At 38.5% G+C, this 25,480-nt stretch overlaps 2 protein-coding genes and 1 non-coding gene across 10 annotated transcripts; 1 reads left to right on the top strand and 2 right to left on the bottom strand.

The window, feature by feature from the left end:
* Positions 1 to 3,358: 3,358 nt before the first annotated feature.
* LOC131954748 (KH domain-containing protein 3-like) lies at positions 3,359 to 4,838 on the bottom strand. Its single transcript, XM_059318500.1, has 3 exons — positions 4,784 to 4,838; positions 4,593 to 4,621; positions 3,359 to 4,435 (listed from the first exon to the last, which is right to left on the bottom strand). Exons 1-3 carry the CDS (start codon positions 4,836 to 4,838, stop codon positions 3,359 to 3,361), a joined length of 1,161 nt encoding a protein of 386 aa, XP_059174483.1.
* Positions 4,839 to 8,225: 3,387 nt separating this feature from the next.
* Positions 8,226 to 8,297, bottom strand: Trnae-uuc (transfer RNA glutamic acid (anticodon UUC)). The gene has a single exon. It is a non-coding gene; the product is annotated as a tRNA-Glu (tRNA).
* Positions 8,298 to 8,359: 62 nt separating this feature from the next.
* On the top strand, positions 8,360 to 25,478 carry LOC131956351 (3-ketoacyl-CoA thiolase A, peroxisomal). 8 transcript variants are annotated; one of them, XM_059320800.1, is made up of 13 exons: positions 8,360 to 8,377; positions 13,060 to 13,206; positions 13,393 to 13,486; positions 13,783 to 13,837; positions 14,211 to 14,290; positions 16,722 to 16,764; positions 17,759 to 17,863; positions 18,024 to 18,104; positions 20,320 to 20,416; positions 20,546 to 20,636; positions 20,801 to 20,980; positions 21,497 to 21,698; positions 25,249 to 25,478. In XM_059320800.1, exons 2-13 carry the CDS (start codon positions 13,060 to 13,062, stop codon positions 25,325 to 25,327), a joined length of 1,254 nt encoding a protein of 417 aa, XP_059176783.1. In that variant the 5' UTR covers positions 8,360 to 8,377; the 3' UTR covers positions 25,328 to 25,478. The 8 variants fall into 8 exon arrangements, with proteins under 8 accessions (XP_059176783.1, XP_059176752.1, XP_059176749.1 ...); XM_059320769.1 differs by lacking the exons at positions 8,360 to 8,377; positions 16,722 to 16,764 and adding exons at positions 8,384 to 8,522; positions 17,146 to 17,188; XM_059320766.1 differs by lacking the exon at positions 8,360 to 8,377 and adding an exon at positions 8,384 to 8,522.
* Positions 25,479 to 25,480: the final 2 nt, after the last annotated feature.

The following is a 25,480-nucleotide window of genomic DNA, read 5'->3' as shown; positions in this document are numbered from 1 at the left end:
TGTGTTGGACGTTAATATACATAGAATAGCATTTATTTTTTAAAAATGTACTTATCTTAACTAAGATGACTACAGCCAGCTAAATCCGAATGGAATGAATGGTTGGAACTTGGGGGGGGGGGGGGGGACGGAAATGGGGGAGACAATTGCGGGATGTGTCGTGGTGGGGAGGGGGGCTGTGATACACTACAAAAGAGTCTCATCCGGTTTTGTATTACCACCCAGGACCGCGGTGACAAAAACTTTGTCCGTGTCTACGATTAGGGCGTAGGTTACGCCTTTATTTATGGGCTGCTTCTCTCTTGACCTGTTTAGGAATTCCTATAGTGTAACTAATACAGGTGAGAGTGTGCATTGAACAAGAGATGTTTCATATTTTTTTCTCTAAACTACTTGGTCAAAACGTCAACTCTTTAAAGAGATGGGTGATGCTAGATACTCTCAAACTATCTCAACCTTGAATATAACAAAAGTGTACCTTGGTGGGCTAAAGCTGCCAGCCCTAAAAAAAAACAAAAAACACTTCTACATCGGACTGTGTTTAAAAATTCACTATGCTATGTCAGACCCTCCCTACAACTTGGACATGTTTTCCCAAATTTAACACCCAGGTAACGCCTGTCTAGTTCAGGTGGGGGATACTCCACTAACGGCTTCCATAGCCTAAAAACCCACACGCATCCCCATATTTCATTACATCAAAATGGGCTCAATAACTCTAGATAGCTCTACTATTAACTGAAATAAAACTGGCCCTGTATGTGCCCCCAATTACTTTAAAGAAAGCTCTACTCGGGGTTAAAATACTTTAACTTTCACACTACTTAAAGCATGCTTCTCCTATTTGTAAAAATCAATATGGGCGCAATTATTCTGAATGATATCATTACAAGGTATCAAAAACAATATGTTGATTCGTATTCTACCACCCCACCCCTACATGGTCTAGTGAGCTTTGTTTCACGCTAAATGTTTACAATCGTAGAGCCGGTATTACTTACGGCTATTAGGGGCAGATAATTTAGTTAGATTTTAAACTTAGGGGAGGTAACTAAGAGGAGGCTGCTTTCACTGGGGGGGGGGGATTGTAGGGTAGGGGTTGGGGGAAAGGAGGGTGGGGGTAGTATCGTCCTTAACGACCTACTGATAGTGTTTTAAAGCAAATATTTTCAGTGGCAGCATTGGTACTGTCGAATTCATAAATTATGAATTACTGAAAAGTAGAAAATAAAACAACTAAATAGAGGCGTATGATATGCCGCGGGTCGGCTCGTAAATATATACTAAAGGCTGCCAGTGGCGTAGCTATCGTAAAGCTAGAGTAAGCAAGGCATAGGGGTCCAAGGCAAATAGGGGCCATTTTCCTTCTTTTAAAAAGTTAAAACTTTTACATTGGAATTTTTATATTTATTTTATATAAATAATTTTTTAAAATGGAATTCAAGTTTTTTTTTCTACTGTAGAAATAATTTAATTTCAAAAAGGCCCCAAGTCCTTTCTTAGTGTACAGGCCGCGGCATTCAGTGAGGATTTGGAGGGCGGGCGACTAACATTATTAGCATTGTTAATTTTTGCATAGGGGGCCGAAAATCCTAGTTACGCCACTGAAGGCTGCCTATAAAATTTAACAAAAAAAAGTTTGGGCGTTATTACACTACAAATAGCCATATATTTCACCAAAGATGCCCCAAAAATTTATAATAATAATATGGGCATAATTACCCTTTGGATGCCCTTAAAATCGATCATAATGAAGAAGTACATAAAAAAAGCTTTAGAGATGCCCCCAATTATTGTTGCATGCCCTTCGAGTGTATTACATGAATATAAGCATAATTACTTACAAGATGCCCCTACAATATATTAATTGAAGATGGGCATACTTACTGTATGGATGCCTTAAAAATGTCTTATAAAGTGAAGTGGACATATTACTAAATGCTCATAAAATATATTATAATGAATATACGAATAATTACTTTAAAGATGCCCCTACAGTGTATAAAAATAAATATGATTTAATTACTCGACGGATGTCCTTGAAAATGAGTATAACGAATACGCGCATATTACTTTAAAGATGCCCTTACAGTGCATGGGAATAACTTGGTCACAAGTACTCTAAAAGATGCCCCTACACCATACTAAATAAATATCAGACACATTTATTAAGGGAATATCATTGACTTCCATAGGACTACCCTTCACTGAAGCCCGCTATTTCTATATACGTTTTGCTATACGGACAGTGTAATTTAGTATGTTAAAACGAGTGACAGACGATTTAGCGTTACCATTTTTTTTAGTGAGATCGCAAAACATATGGAAAGTTACGATGACACCATGACACGACATATGGCAACAATTTTTAAATTACTAAAAAATTATTTTTTTTTTAAAATAAAGAATAAAAATTTTTTTTCACCTCCGCTGGATGCCCCCCAGTGGTGGATGCCCGGGGCCTGGGCCCCGTCCGACCCCCCCCCCCCTCTGCACGCCATTGGTCCGACTACACTACAAGTTAACTTTCACATCATGAACAAGCAAAATCTCGTATTGGCTAGAAATTGTTATCCACTTATGATGTTTACAATGACGGGGTTTAAAAAATCTACTTTTGTGGACGCGTGTGGACAGTGGAGAGTGGATTTTCAATTTCATTCCAAGTTATCCATACAGGGAAACTGTGAGAAGAGCTCCAGGTCTCCACATGTGTTAGACAAGAATGTCTATTGTCTTCCTGGTGGTTCATAATTTGTATTTTGGTGACGCGCACCGCGAATGTTCCAAGCGTCAATTTTTAGATGACTGTTCTAAACATACATATACAATTATACATATATACTGGTTCAGAAATAGATTTAAATAAGTAACAGTAGTATTATGACAGAATTTTTTTGCAGAGGGATCCGTGGGGGGGGGGGGGGGGTGTAACCCCCCATAGCCCCCCCCCCCCCTGCCTACGCCACTGATGTGATAACAATCTGTGCAGCATATCTCCCCATCACTTTTTTTCTCATCTTCCATCAAAACAATTTTTTTCTGCCTTTATAATTTTGTTTAACTTGAGTAATGTAGCCAAAGTTTTCCATTTTTCTAGACAATTCTGGTGCTCATCAGATACTTCGTGGTTACGTTTTAGGCTGAGTTTCCACCATTTTTTAAATCCAGTGACAAGTATAGGGCAGAGGCGTAGCGACCCTTCCCGGCGCCTAGGGACAAACTTTCGATTTGGCGCCCCCTCGGGAGCAAATTTACAATTTGCACCCCCCCTCAAACTTTCGATTTGCACCCCCCACTCAAACTTTCGATTTGCACCCCCCCCCCCATCAAATTACGATTTGCACTCCCCCTCAAACTATTTATAATTTGTTTTTCCAACAGTGACAAGTTCAGGGGAGGTTGCTCCATCATTCACAATGACAAGTTTAGGGGAGGTGGCTCCATCATTCACAGTGACAAGTTTAGGGGAGGTTGCTCCATCATTCACAGTGACAAGTTTAGGGGAGGTGGCTCCATCATTCACAGAGACAAGTTTAGGGGAGGTGGCTCCATCATTCACAGTGACAAGTTTAGGGGAGGTGGCTCCATCATTCACAGTGACAAGTTTAGGGGAGGTGGCTCCATCATTCACAGTGACAAGTTTAGGGGAGCTTGCTTCATCATTCACAGTGACAAGTTTAGGGGAGGTGGCTCCATCATTCACAGTGACAAGTTTAGGGGAGGTGGCTCCATCATTCACAGTGACAAGTTTAGGGGAGGTGGCTCCATCATTCACAGTGACAAGTTTAGGGGAGGTGGCTCCATCATTCACAGTGACAAGTTTAGGGGAGGTGGCTCCATCATTCACAGTGACAAGTTTAGGGGAGGTGGCTCCATCATTCACAGTGACAAGTTTAGGGGAGGTGGCTCCATCATTCACAGTGACAAGTCTAGGGGAGGTGGCTCCATCATTCACAGTGACAAGTTTAGGGGAGGTTACTCCGTCATTCACAGTGACAAGTTTAGGGGAGGTGGCTCCATCATTCACAGTGACAAGTTTAGGGGAGGTGGCTCCATCATTCACAGTGACAAGTTTAGGGGAGGTGGCTCCATCATTCACAGTGACAAGTTTAGGGGAGGTGGCTCCATCATTCACAGTGACAAGTTTAGGGGAGGTTACTCCATCATTCACAGTGACAAGTTTAGGGGAGGTTGCTCCATCATTCACAGTGACAAGTTTAGGGGAGCTTGCTTCATCATTCACAGTGACAAGTTTAGGGGAGGTGGCTCCATCATTCACAGTGACAAGTTTAGGGGAGGTGGCTCCATCATTCACAGTGACAAGTTTAGGGGAGGTTGCTCCATCATTCACAGTGACAAGTTTAGGGGAGGTGGCTCCATCATTCACAGTGACAAGTTTAGGGGAGGTGGCTCCATCATTCACAGCAAAAAGCTATAACAGAAGAAGTATCGTTTTTCACTGACCGTTAAATAAGCTGATAGTTTGAACATTAAACATTATATTGTAAAAACAAAACATATCTATAAATGAATCATTTTTGCTAATTTTGGTAAGTGAAAATGGGGACCCCTAAAATTCGGGAACCTACCGTTTTGCCCTCTCCCCTTTTAATCCGCACTGTTAACGAGTTAATGCATTTCAACGTTATTTTCAAATACATTTTTTTGCTATCGGCGTCTAAGTTCGGATTTTAATTATTCTTAATTTGGTACATAAAAACAAAATTACTATCCAACCTTTCACTTGAAATATAACATCCATTCAAAACATACTTCCTACCTTTTAAAAGTGTTGTGTTTGTGAGCTGTGCACTCAGGCTGACCAGTAGGGCCATTGCATTTTCTATTATCTTAGTGGGCCCTTAATGCTTTGACCAATCACTAGCCGGCTATTTTTTGTTAGCGTCTAGATCATGGGTTCTCAACATGGGGGTCGCGAAGGGCTTTCTGGGGGGTCGCCAACTGGTAGCACTGAAAAAAAAAGATATAAATAATTTGAAGAATATCTGAAATTCGGATTTATGGAATTGAGAAGAAAAAATGCTTACTATGCAAAGTTGTTCTCAGTCATGAGTCTATAAAATCTTCAAACCTAAAACGTCATTTTGAGACGAGTCATTCGGAACACACCTACAAAGGTATGAAGTTCTTTCGTCGGCATGAAGCTAGTTGCAAACGTCAGAGATTTGAACGAACAAGAAGTTTTCACCAAGGAAACACGGCATTAGTACAAGCATCATATGGCGTCGCATCGCATTAGTAATAGCCCAAAAACAACAACAACAACAAAAAAAAACCTCACACACAGTAGGATAAATTCTCACCAAACCCTGCATGATGAAGATGGTGAAATTAATTCTTGGGGATTCCAGTGCAGTAAAGATGCAACAAATATCTCTGCCTAATAGTACTAGTCAGCGGGTTATAATAGGCTTGTATGTAGATGTTAAAGAACACATTTTGAATGAAATCATGTTTTCATCATTGTTTGCTTTTCAAGTTAATGAATCAACAGACGTGAGTTCGTGTTCGCAGTTGCTTGTCTTTGTGAAATATATTTATTCATATGTTAGCAAAGACGAGTTGCTACTTTGTGAAGATATAATGGAGAAAATAAATACGTTTTTTGAAACTGGAGGATTAAAATGGGAAAATGGCTGTGGTGCTTTTACGGATGGTGCGTCATCTATGTTAGGGTCAAAATAAGGCTTTCAGAAAAAGTAAAAGATTTAGCTCCCTAGCAAAGGGGAATCTGTTTAAAAAATTGTGCAAAAACACGAATAACGATCACGAGCTTATGCTTTTCTACACAACAGTACTCTGGCTGCCAATCTGGATGCCAAAAGGAAATGTTGTGAATCCGGTTATTGAATTGAAAGATGAAATCAAGATGTTCTTGGAAGTGCAAGCGAAACAGGACCTTTAGATAGACTTTAACGACAAAGAGTGGTTGAAGAGAGTAGCATACCAAGCAGATATATTCGAACATCAATATAAGCTTAACCTGAAGCTTCGAGGAAAATGAATGATAATCGCGGGGCATTTTTATCAAAGTTGCTAAATAGGCGAAGAAAAATAAATCTAGGAAATATTGCCATGTTTGAGAAACTTTGCAGTGTGGTAGATAAATCAGAATGTGAAGTAAATAAAAATTTGAAAGAGGATTCTGGGCATTATTTGAATCTCTTGAAAACGAACTGCGACGTTATTTTCCTCTGAACTGAAAGAAGAAGAATCTGCATTGACCCACTCTCAACGGTAAATGCATGCAATTTCACTGATCGTACTAAAACAGTTATACAAGTTAATAAAAAGTCTAGTGACAATTTAAGCGCAATTTCCTTATGTTATCCATAACAATTTTAAATCGAGATAAATCATATATTCAGCAAATAAATAATGCAACACAAGTAGTTTTAATAATTCAAAACAAAATAGAAAAAATATTTATTAACGAGATTTAAAAAAATTTGCGGACGTGTAGGGGGTATTTAGTTGTCGCGCTTTCTATATTGCTATATAGTACTGTAGTGTATTATGTATAATGTAATTTTTTAAAAAAATTTGTGACCGAACGAAAGGATATTTTTGAAAACTTTCTTCGGCAATATTGTTCTAAATTATGGCGGGAATCGATTGGTAAATGTTTCAAGTCGCTAAGTGGTCTGGTCACCGAGATATGGGCCAAAAGCTGCATTTGTTCGAGGTTTTTTGGCTTTTCCGGGAAATCCAGGAAGGAATTCCGGGAACTTTTTTGGCCCACAATCATCCTCGGAACTTGCTCAACATATTTGCTTTGGAACTAGTCCTCGATATTGCTTCGTTGAGGAGAAGATACGACTTAAAGCTGCGGTAAAGCTGCGGACACATCCATACATTTCGAGGTTTTTTGGCTTTTCCGGGAAATCCAGGAAGGAATTCCGGGAATTGTTTTGGCCCACAATCATCCTCGGAACTTGCTTAACATATTTGCTTTTGGAACTAGTCCTCGATATTGCTTCGCGAGGAGGAGATACGACTTAAAGCTGCGGTAAAGCTGCGGACACACATCCAGACATGAAGAATTAATAATCGCAATTCCAGTATGGAAATTGCGCTAAAAAATAATTCATATTGAAAGTCTACTAGAAAATCTTATTTTAGTGCGTATTAATTTCCTTACTAATATCGACGTTTTAATTCATGGGGGTCGCGGGTCACTTACTTTTTATAAAAGGGGGTCGCTACTCGAAAAAGTTTGGGAACCACTGGTCTAGATAGATCACCAACACACGTATCAAAGTAAATAATCTTTTTCTAGGATTCGGTGTTTTTTTGTGACATTGTTTGATCACCCATTTGTGTTGAGCAACTCATATTTATCTAACCTTTGTTTGGTAAATAAGACGGCTTGTAATTGAAACATTCAAATTATCTTTCAACATAATAGAAGTCTGTGATAGAATTAAATTTACTGGTGAGGGTGAATTTGGGGGCCCCTAATATCGGGGGCCATTGGGTGCTGCCCCCGCAGTAGCGTAGTTAAGGGAGGGTGGGTGGGGCGGCCGCCCCGGGCGCCGACCTTAAGGGGGCGCCAAAAGTGGTAGAGATAATAATTTTAAAGCTCAGTTTAAGCTGAAGTATCGAATTATACACTGTCAAAGTTACGAAAAATAAACGACTACAAGCTTCACACACTGATTTAACAACTTTGTGACACCGAAATAGAAATTGTTACAGGATAGTAACTGGTAAGAAGCGCTACAAACCTTTCCAACTTAGGGGGGGGGGGGAGGGGGGTCTTTTTCACAGACACGAAAAACTATATATATATATATATATAAATAGGGGGGGGCGCAAAATTGATAGTCCGCCCCGGGCGCCGGATTAGGTCGCTACGCCTCTGCTGCCCCCCCCCCCCCCCCCCCCAACATCCGCTTCTGCCTGGTTCACAATGTCAGCATTTTTTTTTAGTACCAATACAAACAACTGGTCTAAGTATTTATTTTTGCTTATGTTAGGATGTAAAATATTATTTCGCGTAAAGTTAACGCTATGTCTAGATCTAATCTGCTGTATTTTTCCCTCAACGGGCGAAAAGAACTTAACTTGTAAGATGCGATTTAGAAACTTGTGTTGCTCAACCTGTGATCGAATGTCAAGAGTTAAATAATTAAAAATTGTGTTATGGACTATTTCCCCCTCTTAATTAAAAAAATAGTTAATAATTATAAAAAAAAATCTTCCCATGCCGGGAATCGAACCCGGGCCGCCTGGGTGAAAGCCAGGAATCCTAACCACTAGACCACATGGGAGTGATGGGAAAGAAGGAAGTTTAAAAAAGAGTACCAAATTTAATTTTTGGTCAAGTGATATATTTTGAACTTTGACATGGGTAATCAAAGTTTACACTACAGACTTTTCTGTCAATGAGCACTGATTTTTCTTATAGATCTAGACGTCTAGATCTAGATCTGGAATCTACTACATTCATAAAATAAAAAAATTACGTCTATAGTGGTAATATTAGGCGCAACGCGGTAAGTTACTAGATCTACTTGACTGTCACATCACTGTTACCAGTCTAGTTAGTGAAGTCTAGACTAGATCTAGAATCTAGACTTCTAGATCTAGCTAGATTCTAGTAACTTTAACTTAAGTATTAAAGTAACTAAATCTAGATCTAGTACTAGAATCTAGTAGAAAGTAAGTATTGACTTACTTACTTAGTATTAACTAAGTAACTACTAGATTTTCTAAGTACTAAAAAGTAGATCTAGATCTAGACTAAATCTAGAATCTAGTTACTTAGTAGTTACACTACATTTGACTACAGTACAGTAGTATATTACTACTATTACTAAAATACCGAGTATACTATACTAATATACTTATCTAGTAGTGAAAGTAGGTAGTCTCTTACTAGATCTAAATCAAATTGACAAATACTAATAACTTTAATAGAAGAAGTTTAGTTTATTGTGATATATTTTTGTCAAATATTGTAGATAAATGAATAATAAACCTAAATCAATGGCAAAATATATCAATATAGATTCTAGGCATGAAATTAAAAATTATCTTTAAACAGCAATGTTTGCGAGCAGGATTTGCTATATAAAAAGCAGCCATCTGTAAGTTAGAGTGGCTTCCCCTGAATCTTGGGCTATAAGTTTACAATAGAAAAACTAGTCATCGATATTGCTTCGTTGAGGAGGAGATACGACTTAAAGCTGCGGACACACATCCATCCATTCATTCATACATTCATACATCCAGAAATGACGGGTTAATAAACACAATTCTCCAGAATGGAAATTGCGCTAAAAATCCATGATGGTTGCTATAGTAAATGAGCATGGTTGCATCTGTTGGAAACATTGCTAGTCTTCATTTATTACTGAAAAGTTTTAATTCAATTGTTTAAAAACATGTACATGAATGAAACAAGGAAACATTTTCGTATTTTTTAAAACATAAATCCTCCTCAAAATGTGAAATAATTATTAAAATTTAAGGAGTCACCTGTTTTTCACATTACTAGTCGAGGGCAATTTTACGTACCTAAAACGATAGATTACCTATTATTAATACTATCTATCTGACTATCTATTTAATAATAGGCCTAAATTATAGGGTATTAAGTAAGTTACTATAAATAAAGTAAGTAGTAAGTAGCCTGATCTAATATATCTAATGTATAGGCCTAATAAGTATGCATAATAATAAAATATAGATCTACATTATACTGTTACTTACTGTAATTGTAATTACTAAACTAAACTAATAGTAATAGTACTAATAATATAATAGTAATAGTAATAGGCCTAAATAAATTTGAAATTTATGTGCATAGGTTGTATAAGTAAAGTTATCTATAGGCCTATATATAATTCTCTACGTGGATACCATAGAAGACACCACGCAGCTTAGCCACCACCCTCATCCCCACCTGTCAGGTGAGCTGTGGTTCACCCCGAATGTTTACAATCGTAGAGCCGGGTTAGTGACGGCTATTAGTATTAGGGGCAGATAATTTAGTATTAAACGATTTGAAATGAAGGGGAGGTAACCATTTCGGATTGATCTTTTCTTTGTCTGTAAACGGCTGCTTTCACTGGGCGGGAGGGGGGAAGGGAGGGCGGGAGGGGGTAGTGTTGAATTCACAAATTATGAATTGCTGATAAGCAGAAAATAAAACAATTAGATGGCGGCGTATACTACGTCGCGGGTCAGCTCCTATTTATTATTTTTATTACACTGGTAAAAATATTTTGTATGAAGTAAGTAGGTTTTAATTGTGGTATAGGCCTACACTCTTATAATATTTAATAGAATATTCCAACCTTCTCGGTTTTCATTGTGTTTTTAAAATAATAACTTTAAATTAACATGAAATGGCATTAAAGATGTAGTTAATGTGACTTGCTGTCTTCAACTCATCGCAACAATAGTTCAACCGACTGTACTGCCTACATTTATCAAGCTCATTACATAACAAAGCATATGAATCATAATCAAAGCGGAAAGCTGACATTGTACAAAGGCTATCATTGACGCAAAATGTCAACAACACACATGGGGCATAATATGGAGCTTCTAGGCCATGGGGCATTAAATAATTAATATGGCCTAGTTTAGACATATTTCACAATGAAAATCATTGTTTTCTAACCCCTCAGTAGTCAGTGCTCAGTCAATATTAATAAGTCAATAGTTTGTGCCATGTAGGCCTATATATTATTAGTTTTACATTTTAGTAATTATTAATATATGATACCAGCTATCACTAGGTCCTTTTGGACCAGGATTAAGTCTACAGGATAAAATAATCCACATTTTACACATTGGTACATAGATCTACTACATAAGGCCTACTACTACAAAGTCTTGCAGTAGACTAAGTGTGTAGCAGAAAAAACAGCTGTTCTGAGTTAGACTCTTGGATGTAAAAACTGGGGGCACTAACAAATCTGCCTTTGTGCTTAGACTCTTGGATGTAAAAACTGGGGGCACTAACAAATCTGCCTTTGTGCTTAGACTCTTGGATGTAAAAACTGGTGGTACTAACAAATCTGCCTTTGTGCTTAGACTCTTGGATGTAAAAACTGGGGGCACTAACAAATCTGCCTTTGTGCTTAGACTCTTGGATGTAAAAATCTGGTGGTACTAACAAATCTGCCTTTGTGCTTTCCCCTGATAAGCCACCTGTGCTATAAATCATAGAAATAACATGACATGGAGGTGAGAAATGTAGAGGGGAGAGCAGTGGGACTGATTTCCCCTTTGTTCTCCCTGAGGGCCATAAATTACATAAGAAATGCTATCTCTGGTTGGCTAAGATGAAAGAACAGCAATATTGTGACCTACAAAGAGATTAGAAGTTTCATGGTTTTATAAATAAATAAAAAGGTGAGAAATTTTGAAGTGAGGGCAATACAATTCCTCTTTGATCTCCTCCTGGCTGGGCCACCATGGTCATATTACACATAATATGCTATCTCTACTGGGCTGAAACATCTGTTTCCAAGAAAGGGTTTGAAGTTTTGTGGTGAGTTATGTGACAGCAGGTGGATGTGTCTCTGATTGTATGTGACAGCAGGTGGATGTGTCTCTGATTGTATGTGACAGCAGGTGGATGTGTCTCTGATTGTATGTGACAGCAGGTGGATGTGTCTCTGATTGTATGTGACAGCAGGTGGATGTGTCTCTGATTGTATGTGACAGCAGGTGGATGTGTCTCTGATTGTATGTGACAGCAGGTGGATGTGTCTCTGTGTCTCTGATTGTATGTGACAGCAGGTGGATGTTTCTCTGTGTCTCTGATTGTATGTGACGGCGGGTGGATGGTTGCGTGGAACACATGCATATAGTAAAAAACTATCAGTATTGTGTAATATTCTTAAAATATTAGATTTTGGAATGAAATCAAAACGGAGGCCTAAAAAAAAAAATCAATTTGGATGGTTTTGTAAAAAAAAGTTTCATTTTCCAAACTTATAATTTTAATTGATGTAATGTGTAAAGTGCAAAATCAAATTAAATATAGCACTATTGTCACCCTTAAGAAAAATTCTAATTGTGTCTGAAAAAAGTGTACAAATTACTTCCCTTAATACCAATTGCTTTCCTTGATAGATCACCAAAAAAAAACATTACAAGTAAGGAGGCGGGGGGGGGGGGGGGGGGGGGGGGTGGTTACTTTTTATTAGTTTGTTTTGATGTTGGAAAAAAATAAGTATATAATTAGCATGGATTGATAAAGTGCAGTATGGTAGGTGAAACACAGGTATTTTAAATACTACCTTTTATTTATTTTATACACTGAACGTACTGTTTACTAATTATTATTTATATTATAATCAGTAACAGTTTAGAAGCCATTCCGAAATGACCTTTATGTTTACTTCTATCTGTCCTCTTGCCGATATGATGGGGTATTATAAATTGAATTAAGCTGGTCTGCCATGATATGATGGGGTATTATAAATTGAATTAAGCTCGTCTGCCATGATATGATGGGGTATTATAAATTGAATTAAGCTCGTCTGCCATGATATGATGGGGTATTATAAATTGAATTAAGCTCGTCTGCCATGATATGATGGGGTATTATAAATTGAATTAAGCTCGTCTGCCATGATATGATGGGGTATTATAAATTGAATTAAGCTGGTCTGCCATGATATGATGGGGTATTATAAATTGAATTAAGCTCGTCTGCCATGATATGATGGGGTATTATAAATTGAATTAAGCTGGTCTGCCATGATATGATGGGGTATTATAAATTGAATTAAGCTGGTCTGCCAGCTCCCCTGTATTGTTTGGCATCCCGAGCTATCCTGTGAGCACGTGGCATTAATGTTTGTGTTTATGTTCACATTTAATTTTGCATTATTGTTTGCAATTATGTTTGCTTTTGTGTTTGTGTATGTATTTTTGTGTGTGTTTACATTTGTGTTTGCATTACGTTTGTGTTTGTTTTTGTGTTTTGGTCGGTTATGGTTAGGGTTAGTTACATTGGTTCAAGGGTTTGGCTTGATTTTTGAAATGTTGCTCCATGATTTATTTCAGATGGCACACAGACTACACACACTTAAGGGCCACCTTGGCAGCTCACTTGCTCTGAAGCCGTGCTCCCAGTCAGATAAACCTGAGGATGTGGTCATTGTGTCTGCTCTAAGGACACCCATAGGGAAAGCTAAAAGAGGATCTTTTAAGGTGATTGCAGCACGCTGGCTGTCATGTCTGTCATGGAATACTAGATTTAATATAAGGGATTTGAGATCAGATTATGAGTTGTAAGGCTTCACTTTGTTCCTAGTACCAGATCTAGTAGATTCTTGTGCTAGAGAAACAGTTTTCTTCCTTAATTCTGTATGCAAGTGTTTTTGTGCTGTACTGTAGGACACACACGGGGACGAGCTATTGGCTGCTGTGTTTAAAGCTGTGCTAGATGAAACTAAAATAAATCCCTCTGAACTTGGCGACATATGCGTTGGTGAGTGTACACTACCCTTCCTCTTTAATGTTTGTCAAATATTTTAACATTCTTCTCTACTCTTACTTTTGTTTACTTACTTCAAAACAGGTCTAGAAATGTACTGAAACTTTAATATATATATATATATATATATATATATATATATATATATATATATATATATATATATATATATATATATATATATATATATATATATATATATATATATATATATATATATATATATATGGAATTGAATCAGAATAATTTGAAAAGCATGAATAATGTACGTTTATAATATCTATGTTCAGGAAATGTCCAGGATCCACAGTCACTACTTACAGTTCGTCTGGCTCAGTTCTACTGGTGAGTTATCTATTTTTAGTCCAAGGCTGTTCTACTGGTCAGTTATCTATTTTTTGTCCATGGCTGTTCTACTGGAGAGTTATCTATTTTTAGTCATGGGTGTTCTACTGGAGAGTTATCTATTTTTAGTCCATGGCTGTTCTACCGGTGAGTTATCTATTTTTGGTCAATGGGTCAGTTTTACCAGTGTTATCCACAAGAGTATTTGTGAGGATTATCTGAAGAAATCTTTTAGTGGTGTGGTTCACTTTTCTGATAGTAATCTACCTTGTGTTAAAAGAATATTTCAATGAGCTCTTAGAAATTTTGAATGTTAACATAGCTTATATTATATAAGGCTAGTTTGCCAGTGATGTGTTTACTGATATTTCAGTGGGATCCCAGAAGACGTTCCTGCTTATACCACCAATCGTGCCTGTTCATCTGGCTTGGTGGCCTTGGCTAATGTGGCAGGTATTGTCATCAAATGTCATGTGTGTGTGTTGAGTGGCAGATATTGCTATAAAATGTCATGTGTGTGTGTTGAGTGGCAGATATTGCTATAAAATGTCATGTGTGTGTGTGTGTTGAGTGGCAGATATTGCTATAAAATGTCATGTGTGTTGATCACTCTAAAGAGTGCAGTCATTGTTTAGTTTAGTTTACTCTAAAGCACTGGTTCTTAACCTGGGTTCAATCAAACCCCAGGGGTTCAGTGAGTCAATCTGAGGGGTTTGGTGGAAGCCAAGATAGACACCAAATCTAGTCTAGCACTACCAGAACTACACGGAGATGGGAAACAAGAACACAATCCTTCAAAGTGAACCTGTGCATTTCTGTACTGGTATCAGCAACAGCAGTAAATATTTACTATCATGTTACTTTCTCATATACAGAGTATAGAGGAAGTATTGGAATTGTGATGAGAATAAGTAGCAGTTTTTTTTTACAGTTTTCAGCAATCTACACCTCCCTACTTTATCGTATACAGAATACAAAAAAATTCACTGGAATCGTGCAAAAATCTAAATCAAGATTTTGACACATTTTGACGTTATAAAACCTTTCAGAGGTAGTGATACTTAGTGTATCAATCCTGACCTGAACTTGAGTAGCGATTCAGTTCGGTTGAAGAAATTTCATATGTAAATGTGTTATATCAAATTTGTAGTTTTCCATTCATGTTTTGAGATATTTCCAATATCCAGAAGTGGTACTTACTCTACCTCCAGTATCTCAGAAAGTATAAAATTGTATACGAAGTATAATATTATTAATATATTTGACAACCAGAAGTGGTACTTTATGTTGTTACTGTGGGAACATGATAATGTGAGTACTGTTGCAGTCAAGTAGACAAAACTTAGATTACATTTAAATTTTGAGTGACCGCTCTTATCTAGAAGTGGTGCTTTAGTTTAATTTACAGTTTTGAAATTACAGTTAAAGTAAGTACCATTGCAGTTAGGTGAACGGAATTTAATACACAGGCATAAGATCCTATTTTCTTGATTCTTTAAAACAATGAGTGAATTCCAGTGACTGGAAGTAGTACTTTACAGCAATCAGCAAACTGATTGCTCAAAAAATTTCTACCGGACCAATTTGTTTGAAATTTTCACCTAGGTGAAGGCGCGATGACAATGCACTGTGTTACAAATTTTGACTTAATTAGAGGTTTAATTAACATTTTATAAATTAATCAATGTTTCCTTAATAAAGAACTAATTTTCTGTGCTATTGTACGCAGATTGTTTGCATTAGGTAGTTTATAAAAATATACTATAAAAATATACTAGAAAGTTTAGTGGAGATCACTACTGCTTTATTTTTGTGTGAAAATCATATTTAAATGGTTTTACTCTTTAAGCACAGTAAAATATTTATTTATGTTTTGAATTTGAAAAAGGATCATATTTTATTTTTCCAATAGAGAAGGGTTTGGGGAATGGACAAATGAAGCTGTTGGGGTTTGGTTGCTCCAAAAAGGTTTGGGAACCACTGCTGTAAAAAGGTTTGGGAACACCTGCTGCAAAAAGTGCAGTCATGGGGATAGATGAACTCACCTGACTGGTTATCTTTTTGTCACATTGTCCTTTTTTTGTTTCAGGCAACATACGTAATGGTGTGTACAGAATTGGCCTTGCAGGAGGGTAAGTTGAGGCAACATACGTAATGGTGTGTACAGGATTGGTCTTGCAGGAGGGTAAGTTGAGGCAACATACGTAATGGTATGTACAGAATTGGTCTCGCAGGCGCATAAGTTAAGGCAACATACGTAATGGTGTGTACAGAATTGGCCTTGCAGGAGGGTAAGTTGAGGCAACATACGTAATGGTGTGTACAGGATTGGCCTTGCAGGAGGGTAAGTTGAGGCAACATACGTAATGGTATGTACAGAATTGGTCTCGCAGGCGCATAAGTTAAGGCAACATACGTAATGGTGTGTACAGAATTGGCCTTGCAGGAGGGTAAGTTGAGGCAACATACGTAATGGTGTGTACAGGATTGGCCTTGCAGGAGGGTAAGTTGAGGCAACATACGTAATGGTATGTACAGAATTGGTCTCGCAGGCGCATAAGTTAAGGCAACATACGTAATGGTGTGTACAGGATTGGCCTTGCAGGAGGGTAAGTTGAGGCAACATACGTAATGGTATGTACAGAATTGGTCTCGCAGGCGCATAAGTTAAGGCAACATACGTAATGGTGTGTACAGAATTGGCCTTGCAGGAGGGTAAGTTGAGGCAACATACGTAATGGTGTGTACAGGATTGGCCTTGCAGGAGGGTAAGTTGAGGCAACATACGTAATGGTATGTACAGAATTGGTCTCGCAGGCGCATAAGTTAAGGCAACATACGTAATGGTGTGTACAGAATTATCCTTGCAGGAGGGTAAGTTGAGGCAACATACGTAATGGTGTGTACAGGATTGGCCTTGCAGGAGGGTAAGTTGAGGCAACATACGTAATGGTATGTACAGAATTGGTCTCGCAGGCGCATAAGTTAAGGCAACATACGTAATGGTGTGTACAGAATTGGCCTTGCAGGAGGGTAAGTTGAGGCAACATACGTAATGGTGTGTACAGGATTGGCCTTGCAGGAGGGTAAGTTGAGGCAACATACGTAATGGTGTGTACAGGATTGGCCTCGCAGGCGCATAAGTTAAGGCAACATACGTAATGGTGTGTACAGAATTGGCCTTGCAGGAGGGTAAGTTGAGGCAACATACGTAATGGTGTGTACAGAATTGGCCTTGCAGGAAGGTAAGTTGAGGCAACATACGTAATGGTGTGTACAGGATTGGCCTCGCAGGCGCATAAGTTAAGGCAACATACGTAATGGTGTGTACAGAATTGGCCTTGCAGGAGGGTAAGTTGAGGCAACATACGTAATGGTGTGTACAGAATTGGCCTTGCAGGAAGGTAAGTTGAGGCAACATACGTAATGATATGACTTTAACATGCTTGACTGCAGCAAACATAACTTACTTGCCCATCTACAAAATCATGACCAAAGTGAATTAGTTTATGAAATATGTGTTTATTCTTAGAGTTCTCTAAGTAAAATCTAAGCCCTTGCATTGTTTCTGATTGTAGTCTACTCATGTTTAACCCTATTGTTTCTGATTGTAGTCTACTCATGTTTAACCCTATTGTTTCTGATTGTAGTCTACTCATGTTTAACCCTATTGTTTCTGATTGTAGTCTACTCATGTTTAACCCTATTGTTTCTGATTGTAGTCTACTCATGTTTAACCCTATTGGTTCTGATTGTAGTCTACTCATGTTTAACCCTATTGTTTCTGATTGTAGTCTACTCATGTTTAACCCTATTGTTTCTGATTGTAGTCTACTCATGTTTAACCCTATTGTTTCTGATTGTAGTCTACTCATGTTTAACCCTATTGGTTCTGATTGTAGTCTACTGATGTTTCAACAGTGTGGAGTCAATGAGCACCTATGACATGGGCAAGAACAAAAATATCTCCCTCAATCCTAGAGTTGCTGACCTCCAAAAGACTCTAGACCTACTTCTTCCAATGGGGTCAGTTTTTTTAGTTTAATTTGTTCTCCGCCTGGGCTAATGGACAATTATGTCACAAGTTCTATGATAGGTTCATTTAAATGAGGTGCTGTCACAATTGTAATCATAGCTAAAGCAAAGTTGAGGTGCTATAAACAATGTTGCTTTCCTTCGAACACAGAATAACATCAGAAAATGTGGCTGAAAGATTTGGAATATCCAGACAGAAACAAGACGAGTTTGCTCTCAGCTCACAGACAAAGTAACAACTTTCTTTCTCTGGTGTCTTGTCTAAAACTTTCTTTCTCTGTTGTCTTGTCTAAAACTTTCTTTCTCTGTTGTCTTGTCTAAAACTTTCTTTCTCTGTTGTCTTGTCTAAAACTTTCTTTCTCTGTTGTCTTGTCTAAAACTTTCTTTCTCTGTTGTCTTGCCTAAACTTTCTTTCTCTGTTGTCTTGTCTAAAACTTTCTTTCTCTGTTGTCTTGTCTAAAACTTTCTTTCTCTGTTGTCTTGTCTAAAACTTTCTTTCTCTGTTGTCTTGTCTAAAACTTTCTTTCTCTGTTGTCTTGTCTGAAACTTTCTTTCTCTGTTGTCTTGTCTAAAACTTTCTTTCTCTGTTGTCTTGTCTAAAACTTTCTTTCTCTGTTGTCTTGTCTAAAACTTTCTTTCTCTGGTGTCTTGTCTAAAACTTTCTTTCTCTGTTGTCTTGTCTAAAACTTTCTTTCTCTGTTGTCTTGTCTAAAACTTTCTTTCTCTGTTGTCTTGTCTAAAACTTTCTTTCTCTGTTGTCTTGTCTAAAACTTTCTTTCTCTGGTGTCTTGTCTAAAACTTTCTTTCTCTGTTGTCTTGTCTAAAACTTTCTTTCTCTGTTGTCTTGTCTAAAACTTTCTTTCTCTGCTGTCTTGTCTAAAACTTTCTTTCTCTGTTGTCTTGTCTAAAACTTTCTTTCTCTGTTGTCTTGTCTAAAACTTTCTTTCTCTGGTGTCTTGTCTAAAATGTTCTTTCTCTGTTGTCTTGTCTAAAACTTTCTTTCTCTGGTGTCTTGTCTAAAACTTTCTTTCTCTGTTGTCTTGTCTAAAACTGTCTCTGTTGTCTTGTCTAAAACTTTCTTTCTCTGGTGCCTTGTCTAAAACTTTCTTTCTCTGTTGTCTTGTCTAAAACTTTCTTTCTCTGTTGTCTTGTCTAAAACTTTCTTTCTCTGTTGTCTTGTCTAAAACTTTCTTTCTCTGTTGTCTTGTCTAAAACTTTCTTTCTCTGTTGTCTTGTCTAAAACTTTCTTTCTCTGTTGTCTTGTCTAAAACTTTCTTTCTCTGTTGTCTTGTCTAAAACTGTCTCTGTCTTGTCTAAAACGTTCTTTCTCTGTTGTCTTGTCTAAAACTTTCTTTCTCTGTTGTCTTGTCTAAAACTTTCTCTGTTGTCTTGTCTAAAACTTTCTTTCTCTGTTGTCTTGTCTAAAACTTTCTTTCTCTGTTGTCTTGTCTAAAACTTTCTTTCTCTGGTGTCTTGTCTAAAACTTTCTTTCTCTGTTGTCTTGTCTAAAACTTTCTTTCTCTGTTGTCTTGTCTAAAACTTTCTTTCTCTGGTGTCTTGTCTAAAATGTTCTTTCTCTGTTGTCTTGTCTAAAACTTTCTTTCTCTGGTGTCTTGTCTAAAACTTTCTTTCTCTGTTGTCTTGTCTAAAACTGTCTCTGTTGTCTTGTCTAAAACTTTCTTTCTCTGGTGCCTTGTCTAAAACTTTCTTTCTCTGTTGTCTTGTCTAAAACTTTCTTTCTCTGTTGTCTTGTCTAAAACTTTCTTTCTCTGTTGTCTTGTCTAAAACTTTCTTTCTCTGGTGTCTTGTCTAAAACTTTCTTTCTCTGTTGTCTTGTCTAAAACTTTCTTTCTCTGTTGTCTTGTCTAAAACTTTCTTTCTCTGTTGTCTTGTCTAAAACTGTCTCTGTCTTGTCTAAAACGTTCTTTCTCTGTTGTCTTGTCTAAAACTTTCTTTCTCTGTTGTCTTGTCTAAAACTTTCTTTCTCTGTTGTCTTGTCTAAAACTGTCTCTGTTGTCTTGTCTAAAACTTTCTTTCTCTGTTGTCTTGTCTAAAACTTTCTTTCTCTGGTGTCTTGTCTAAAACTTTCTTTCTCTGTTGTCTTGTCTAAAACTTTCTTTCTCTGTTGTCTTGTCTAAAACTTTCTTTCTCTGTTGTCTTGTCTAAAACTTTCTTTCTCTGTTGTCTTGTCTAAAACTTTCTTTCTCTGTTGTCTTGTCTAAAACTTTCTTTCTTTGGTGTCTTGTGTAAAACTTTCTTTCTCATGTGATGCTGTGTCTACACATCCTGTAGTAGCTATCACATAGTTAATCCAATAACTGGATTTGTGTACACATCCTGTAGTAGCTAGTACATAGTTAATCCAATAACTGGATTTGTGTACACATCCTGTAGTAGCTAGCACATAGTTAATCCAATAACTGGATTTGTGTACACATCCTGTTCAGAGCACTGAAGGCAGCAGAGGGAGGTCTGTTTGATGCAGAAATTGTGCCAGTTACTACAAAGATTTTGGACGAAAATGGACAAGAAAAAATACTTACCGTAACATTTTATTATGTTAACTTATATATTTTTTAAAATAAAAAAGTAAAGAAATAAATATTTTGCTATATATTTAAAACAATGAATTAATGTGTGCTTGTACTAACATCTTCTTTTGGCCCCCTTTAGGTAAGGAAGGATGATGGTATCAGAGCAACAACTATTGAAGGCTTGAGCAAGCTAAGACCAGCATTCAAGGAAAATGGTTCAACAACAGCTGGTAGGTAGGCCAGGGGTGTAGTGGGGGTTTATAGAGTAGTGGGGTTTATAGAGTAGTGGGGGTTTATAGAGTAGGGGGGGTTTAGTGGGGGTTTATAGTGTCATAACACATCATACTAAATATCCCAAGTGTAATGACAACTTGCAAAACTGGCCAAATGTCAGGTAATTCAAGTCAAGTGAGTGATGGAGCAGCAGCTGTTCTTATGATGACACGTGATGAAGCCCAGCGCAGGAAACTGCCCATCTTAGGAATTTTCCGTTCTTTTGCTGTCAAAGGTTGCCCGCCAGATGTGATGGGCATAGGACCGGCTGTTGCAATTCCTTTAGCCCTGGAGAAAGCTGGTAAGTGGTTTCCTAAGTCTCAGTTACACCTAGCTGGTAATTGGTTGTCTCAGTTACACCTAGCTGGTAATTGGTTTCCTAAGTCTCAGTTACACCTAGCTGTTGTTTCCTCAGTTACACCTTAGTTACAGATCGATGTGTTTGTCTCTAGGTCTCACTGTGCAAGACATGGATGTGTTTGTCTCTAGGTCTCACTGTGCAAGACATTGATGTGTTTGTCTCTAGGTCTCACTGTGCAAGACATTGATGTGTTCTAGGTCTCACTGTGCAAGACATTGATGTATTTGTCTCTAGGTCTCACTGTGCAAGACATTGATGTGTTTGTCTCTAGGTCTCACTGTGCAAGACATTGATGTGTTTGTCTCTAGGTCTTACTGTGCAAGACATTGATGTATTTGTCTCTAGGTCTCACTGTGCAAGACATTGATGTGTTTGTCTCTAGGTCTCACTGTGCAAGACATTGATGTGTTTGTCTCTAGGTCTCACTGTGCAAGACATTGATGTGTTTGTCTCTAGGTCTCACTGTGCAAGACATTGATGTGTTTGAAATAAATGAGGCCTTTGCCAGTCAAGCTGTATACTGTGTTGAGAAGTTGAACATCCCAGCAAACCGGGTCAACCCCAAGGGTGGGGCCATAGCTTTAGGTCACCCCCTGGGCTGTACAGGTGCTAGACAGGTAGCTACACTGCTGCATGAACTTAAGAGACGAGGGCAGAGGTAAGGAACATTTTTTTTGGGCAGATTTAAAAAAACATGAAATTATTTTTAACTTGATTCCTCTATCCTCTGTCATAGTCGGAAACTTCTACTTGCAAACTTTGATCTTTTCACGTAGGTCAAGACTTGAATTCAATGTATTGTGACATTAAATGTAACTTAATTATGTGATCAATTTGCTCTCTGAAAATTAATCAAAATTTTCTGTATAAAAGTACTAATGTTCCGCTCTATTATTCCCCTTTGTGATATCTAAGAATATTTGAGAAAGATTGGGGAGATCACTCCCCCTTTTTTTGGGGCAGTTTAAAAGAATATTTTTGGGCAGATTTTAGGAACATTTTTTTGGGGCAGAGGTAAGTCTCATCTGACTTGGTGTCAACATTTGATATCTAGCTGGTATAGGTGTTTTTTTTTATATTTATATTAACTAGTTGCCCGTTTCAGTTTAATTAGGGGCAAGTTAGGCTAATCCACTTAAAACCCCTGGCTGGTATTTTGAAATGGGGTTTGGTAGAGGTGGAAGCTGACCAAATGGGGTTTGGTAGAAGCTGACCAAATGGGGTTTGGTAGAGGTGGAAGCTGACCAAATGGGGTTTGGTAGAAGTGGAAGCTGACCAAATGGGGTTTGGTAGAGGTGGAAGCTGACCAAATGGGGTTTGGTAGAAGCTGACCAAATGGGGTTTGGTAGAGGTGGAAGCTGACCGGTTAAAAAAAAAAGATATCAGATAAATTATACCCAGACAATATGTAGATTTATAACTAAAAGCTTAACCACAGACCTATGGTGTGGTATCAATGTGTCTTAACCTGTCAATGTGTCTAACTTAACCACAGGGCCTATGGTGTGGTGCCAATGTGTCTTAACCTGTCAATGTGTCTAACTTAACCACAGACCTATGGTGTGGTGTCAATGTGTCTAACTTAACCACAGGGCCTATGGTGTGGTGTCAATGTGTCTTAACCTGTCAATGTGTCTAACTTAACCACAGACCTATGGTGTGGTGTCAATGTGTCTAACTTAACCACAGGGCCTATGGTGTGGTGTCAATGTGTCTTAACCTGTCAATGTGTCTAACTTAACCACAGGGCCTATGGTGTGGTGCCAATGTGTCTTAACCTGTCAATGTGTCTAACTTAACCACAGACCTATGGTGTGGTGTCAATGTGTCTAACTTAACCACAGGGCCTATGGTGTGGTGTCAATGTGTCTTAACCTGTCAATGTGTCTAACTTAACCACAGACCTATGGTGTGGTGTCAATGTGTCTAACTTAACCACAGGGCCTATGGTGTGGTGTCAATGTGTCTTAACCTGTCAATGTGTCTAACTTAACCACAGACCTATGGTGTGGTGTCAATGTGTCTAACTTAACCACAGGGCCTATGGTGTGGTGTCAATGTGTCTTAACCTGTCAATGTGTCTAACTTAACCACAGACCTATGGTGTGGTGTCAATGTGTCTTAACCTGTCAATGTGTCTAACTTAACCACAGACCTATGGTGTGGTGTCAATACCTGTCAATGTGTCTAACTTAACCACAGACCTATGGTGTGGTGTCAATGTGTCTTAACCTGTCAATGTGTCTAACTTAACCACAGACCTATGGTGTGGTGTTAATGTGTCTAACTTAACCACAGGGCCTATGGTGTGGTGTCAATGTGTCTTAACCTGTCAATGTGTCTAACTTAACCACAGACCTATGGTGTGGTGTCAATGTGTCTAACTTAACCACAGGGCCTATGGTGTGGTGTTAATGTGTCTAACTTAACCACAGGGCCTATGGTGTGGTGTCAATGTGTCTTAGCCTGTCAATGTGTCTAACTTAACCACAGACCTATGGTGTGGTGTCAATGTGTCTAACTTAACCACAGGGCCTATGGTGTGGTGCCAATGTGTCTAACTTAACCACAGGGCCTATGGTGTGGTGTCAATGTGTCTTAACCTGTTAATGTGTCTAACTTAACCACAGGGCCTATGGTGTGGTGTCAATGTGTCTAACTTAACCACAGGGCCTATGGTGTGGTGTCAATGTGTCTTAACCTGTCAATGTGTCTAACTTAACCACAGACCTATGGTGTGGTGTCAATGTGTCTAACTTAACCACAGAGCCTATGGTGTGGTGCCAATGTGTCTAACTTAACCACAGGGCCTATGGTGTGGTGTCAATGTGTCTTAGCCTGTCAATGTGTCTAACTTAACCACAGGGCCTATGGTGTGGTGTCAATGCGTCTTAACCTGTCAATGTGTCTAACTTAACCACAGGGCCTATGGTGTGGTGTCAATGTGTCTTAACCTGTCAATGTGTCTAACTTAACCACAGGGCCTATGGTGTGGTGCCAATGTGTCTTAACCTGTCAATGTGTCTAACTTAACCACAGACCTATGGTGTGGTGTCAATGTGTCTAACTTAACCACAGGGCCTATGGTGTGGTGCCAATGTGTCTTAACCTGTCAATGTGTCTAACTTAACCACAGGGCCTATGGTGTGGTGTCAATGTGTCTAACTTAACCACAGGGCCTATGGTGTGGTGCCAATGTGTCTTAACCTGTCAATGTGTCTAACTTAACCACAGGGCCTATGGTGTGGTGCCAATGTGTCTTAACCTGTCAATGTGTCTAACTTAACCACAGGGCCTATGGTGTGGTGCCAATGTGTCTTAACCTGTCAATGTGTCTAACTTAACCACAGGACCTATGGTGTGGTATCAATGTGTCTTAACCTGTCAATGTGTCTAACTTAACCACAGGGCCTATGGTGTGGTGTCAATGTGTCTTAACCTGTCAATGTGTCTAACTTAACCACAGACCTATGGTGTGGTGTCAATGTGTCTAACTTAACCACAGGGCCTATGGTGTGGTGCCAATGTGTCTAACTTAACCACAGGGCCTATGGTGTGGTGTCAATGTGTCTTAACCTGTTAATGTGTCTAACTTAACCACAGGGCCTATGGTGTGGTGTCAATGTGTCTAACTTAACCACAGGGCCTATGGTGTGGTGCCAATGTGTCTTACTTAACCACAGGACCTATGGTGTGGTGCCAATGTGTCTTAACCTGTCAATGTGTCTAACTTAACCACAGACCTATGGTGTGGTGTCAATGTGTCTAACTTAACCACAGAGCCTATGGTGTGGTGCCAATGTCTAACTTAACCACAGGGCCTATGGTGTGGTGTCAATGTGTCTTAGCCTGTCAATGTGTCTAACTTAACCACAGGGCCTATGGTGTGGTGTCAATGTGTCTAACTTAACCACAGGGCCTATGGTGTGGTGTCAATGTGTCTTAATATAACCTGTCAATGTGTCTAACTTAACCACAGACCTATGGTGTGGTGTCAATGTGTCTAACTTAACCACAGGGCCTATGGTGTGGTGTCAATGTGTCTTAACCTGTCAATGTGTCTAACTTAACCACATGACCTATGGTGTGGTGTTAATGTGTCTAACTTAACCACAGGGCCTATGGTGTGAATGTGTCTTAACCTGTCAATGTGTCTAACTTAACCACAGACCTATGGTGTGGTGTTAATGTGTCTAACTTAACCACAGGGCCTATGGTGTGGTGTCAATGTGTATTGGAACTGGGATGGGGGCCGCCGCAGTATTGGAGTACCCTGGCTCAACATGAGATCACCTGGGGACAAGATGGAATATGTTGAACAAGATATACAGAGGACAAATATTGGACTCCACTTAATCAGTTGGACTGACTTGTATTGACTGATATTAACTACTGACAGTTATTTGCTAAACCAAATCAATAAATGATTATACCACAAGT

This window comes from Physella acuta, unplaced genomic scaffold (assembly GCF_028476545.2).
Source record: "Physella acuta isolate Inbredline_101_S28 unplaced genomic scaffold, ASM2847654v3 ptg000079l, whole genome shotgun sequence".
NCBI lineage: Eukaryota > Metazoa > Mollusca > Gastropoda > Physidae > Physella > Physella acuta.
The sequence above is the reverse complement of the archived record's forward strand: the minus strand, read 5'-3'. Positions and strand labels throughout refer to the sequence as shown.

Excerpts from the sequence above, each read along its gene's own strand:
- LOC131954748 (XM_059318500.1), bottom strand. The coding sequence starts at position 4,838 with ATGGCCCTACTGGTCAGCCTGAGTGCACAGCTCACAAACACAACACTT. Across the intron at positions 4,622-4,783 it reads AAACACAACACTTTTAAAAG|TGCGGATTAAAAGGGGAGAG; the intron begins GTAGGAAGTATG and ends ACTCGTTAACAG. Across the intron at positions 4,436-4,592 it reads AAAGGGGAGAGGGCAAAACG|CTTTTTGCTGTGAATGATGG; the intron begins GTAGGTTCCCGA and ends CTTCTGTTATAG.
- LOC131956351 (XM_059320800.1), top strand. The coding sequence starts at position 13,060 with ATGGCACACAGACTACACACACTTAAGGGCCACCTTGGCAGCTCACTT. Across the intron at positions 13,207-13,392 it reads CTAAAAGAGGATCTTTTAAG|GACACACACGGGGACGAGCT; the intron begins GTGATTGCAGCA and ends GCTGTACTGTAG. Across the intron at positions 13,487-13,782 it reads ACTTGGCGACATATGCGTTG|GAAATGTCCAGGATCCACAG; the intron begins GTGAGTGTACAC and ends ATCTATGTTCAG.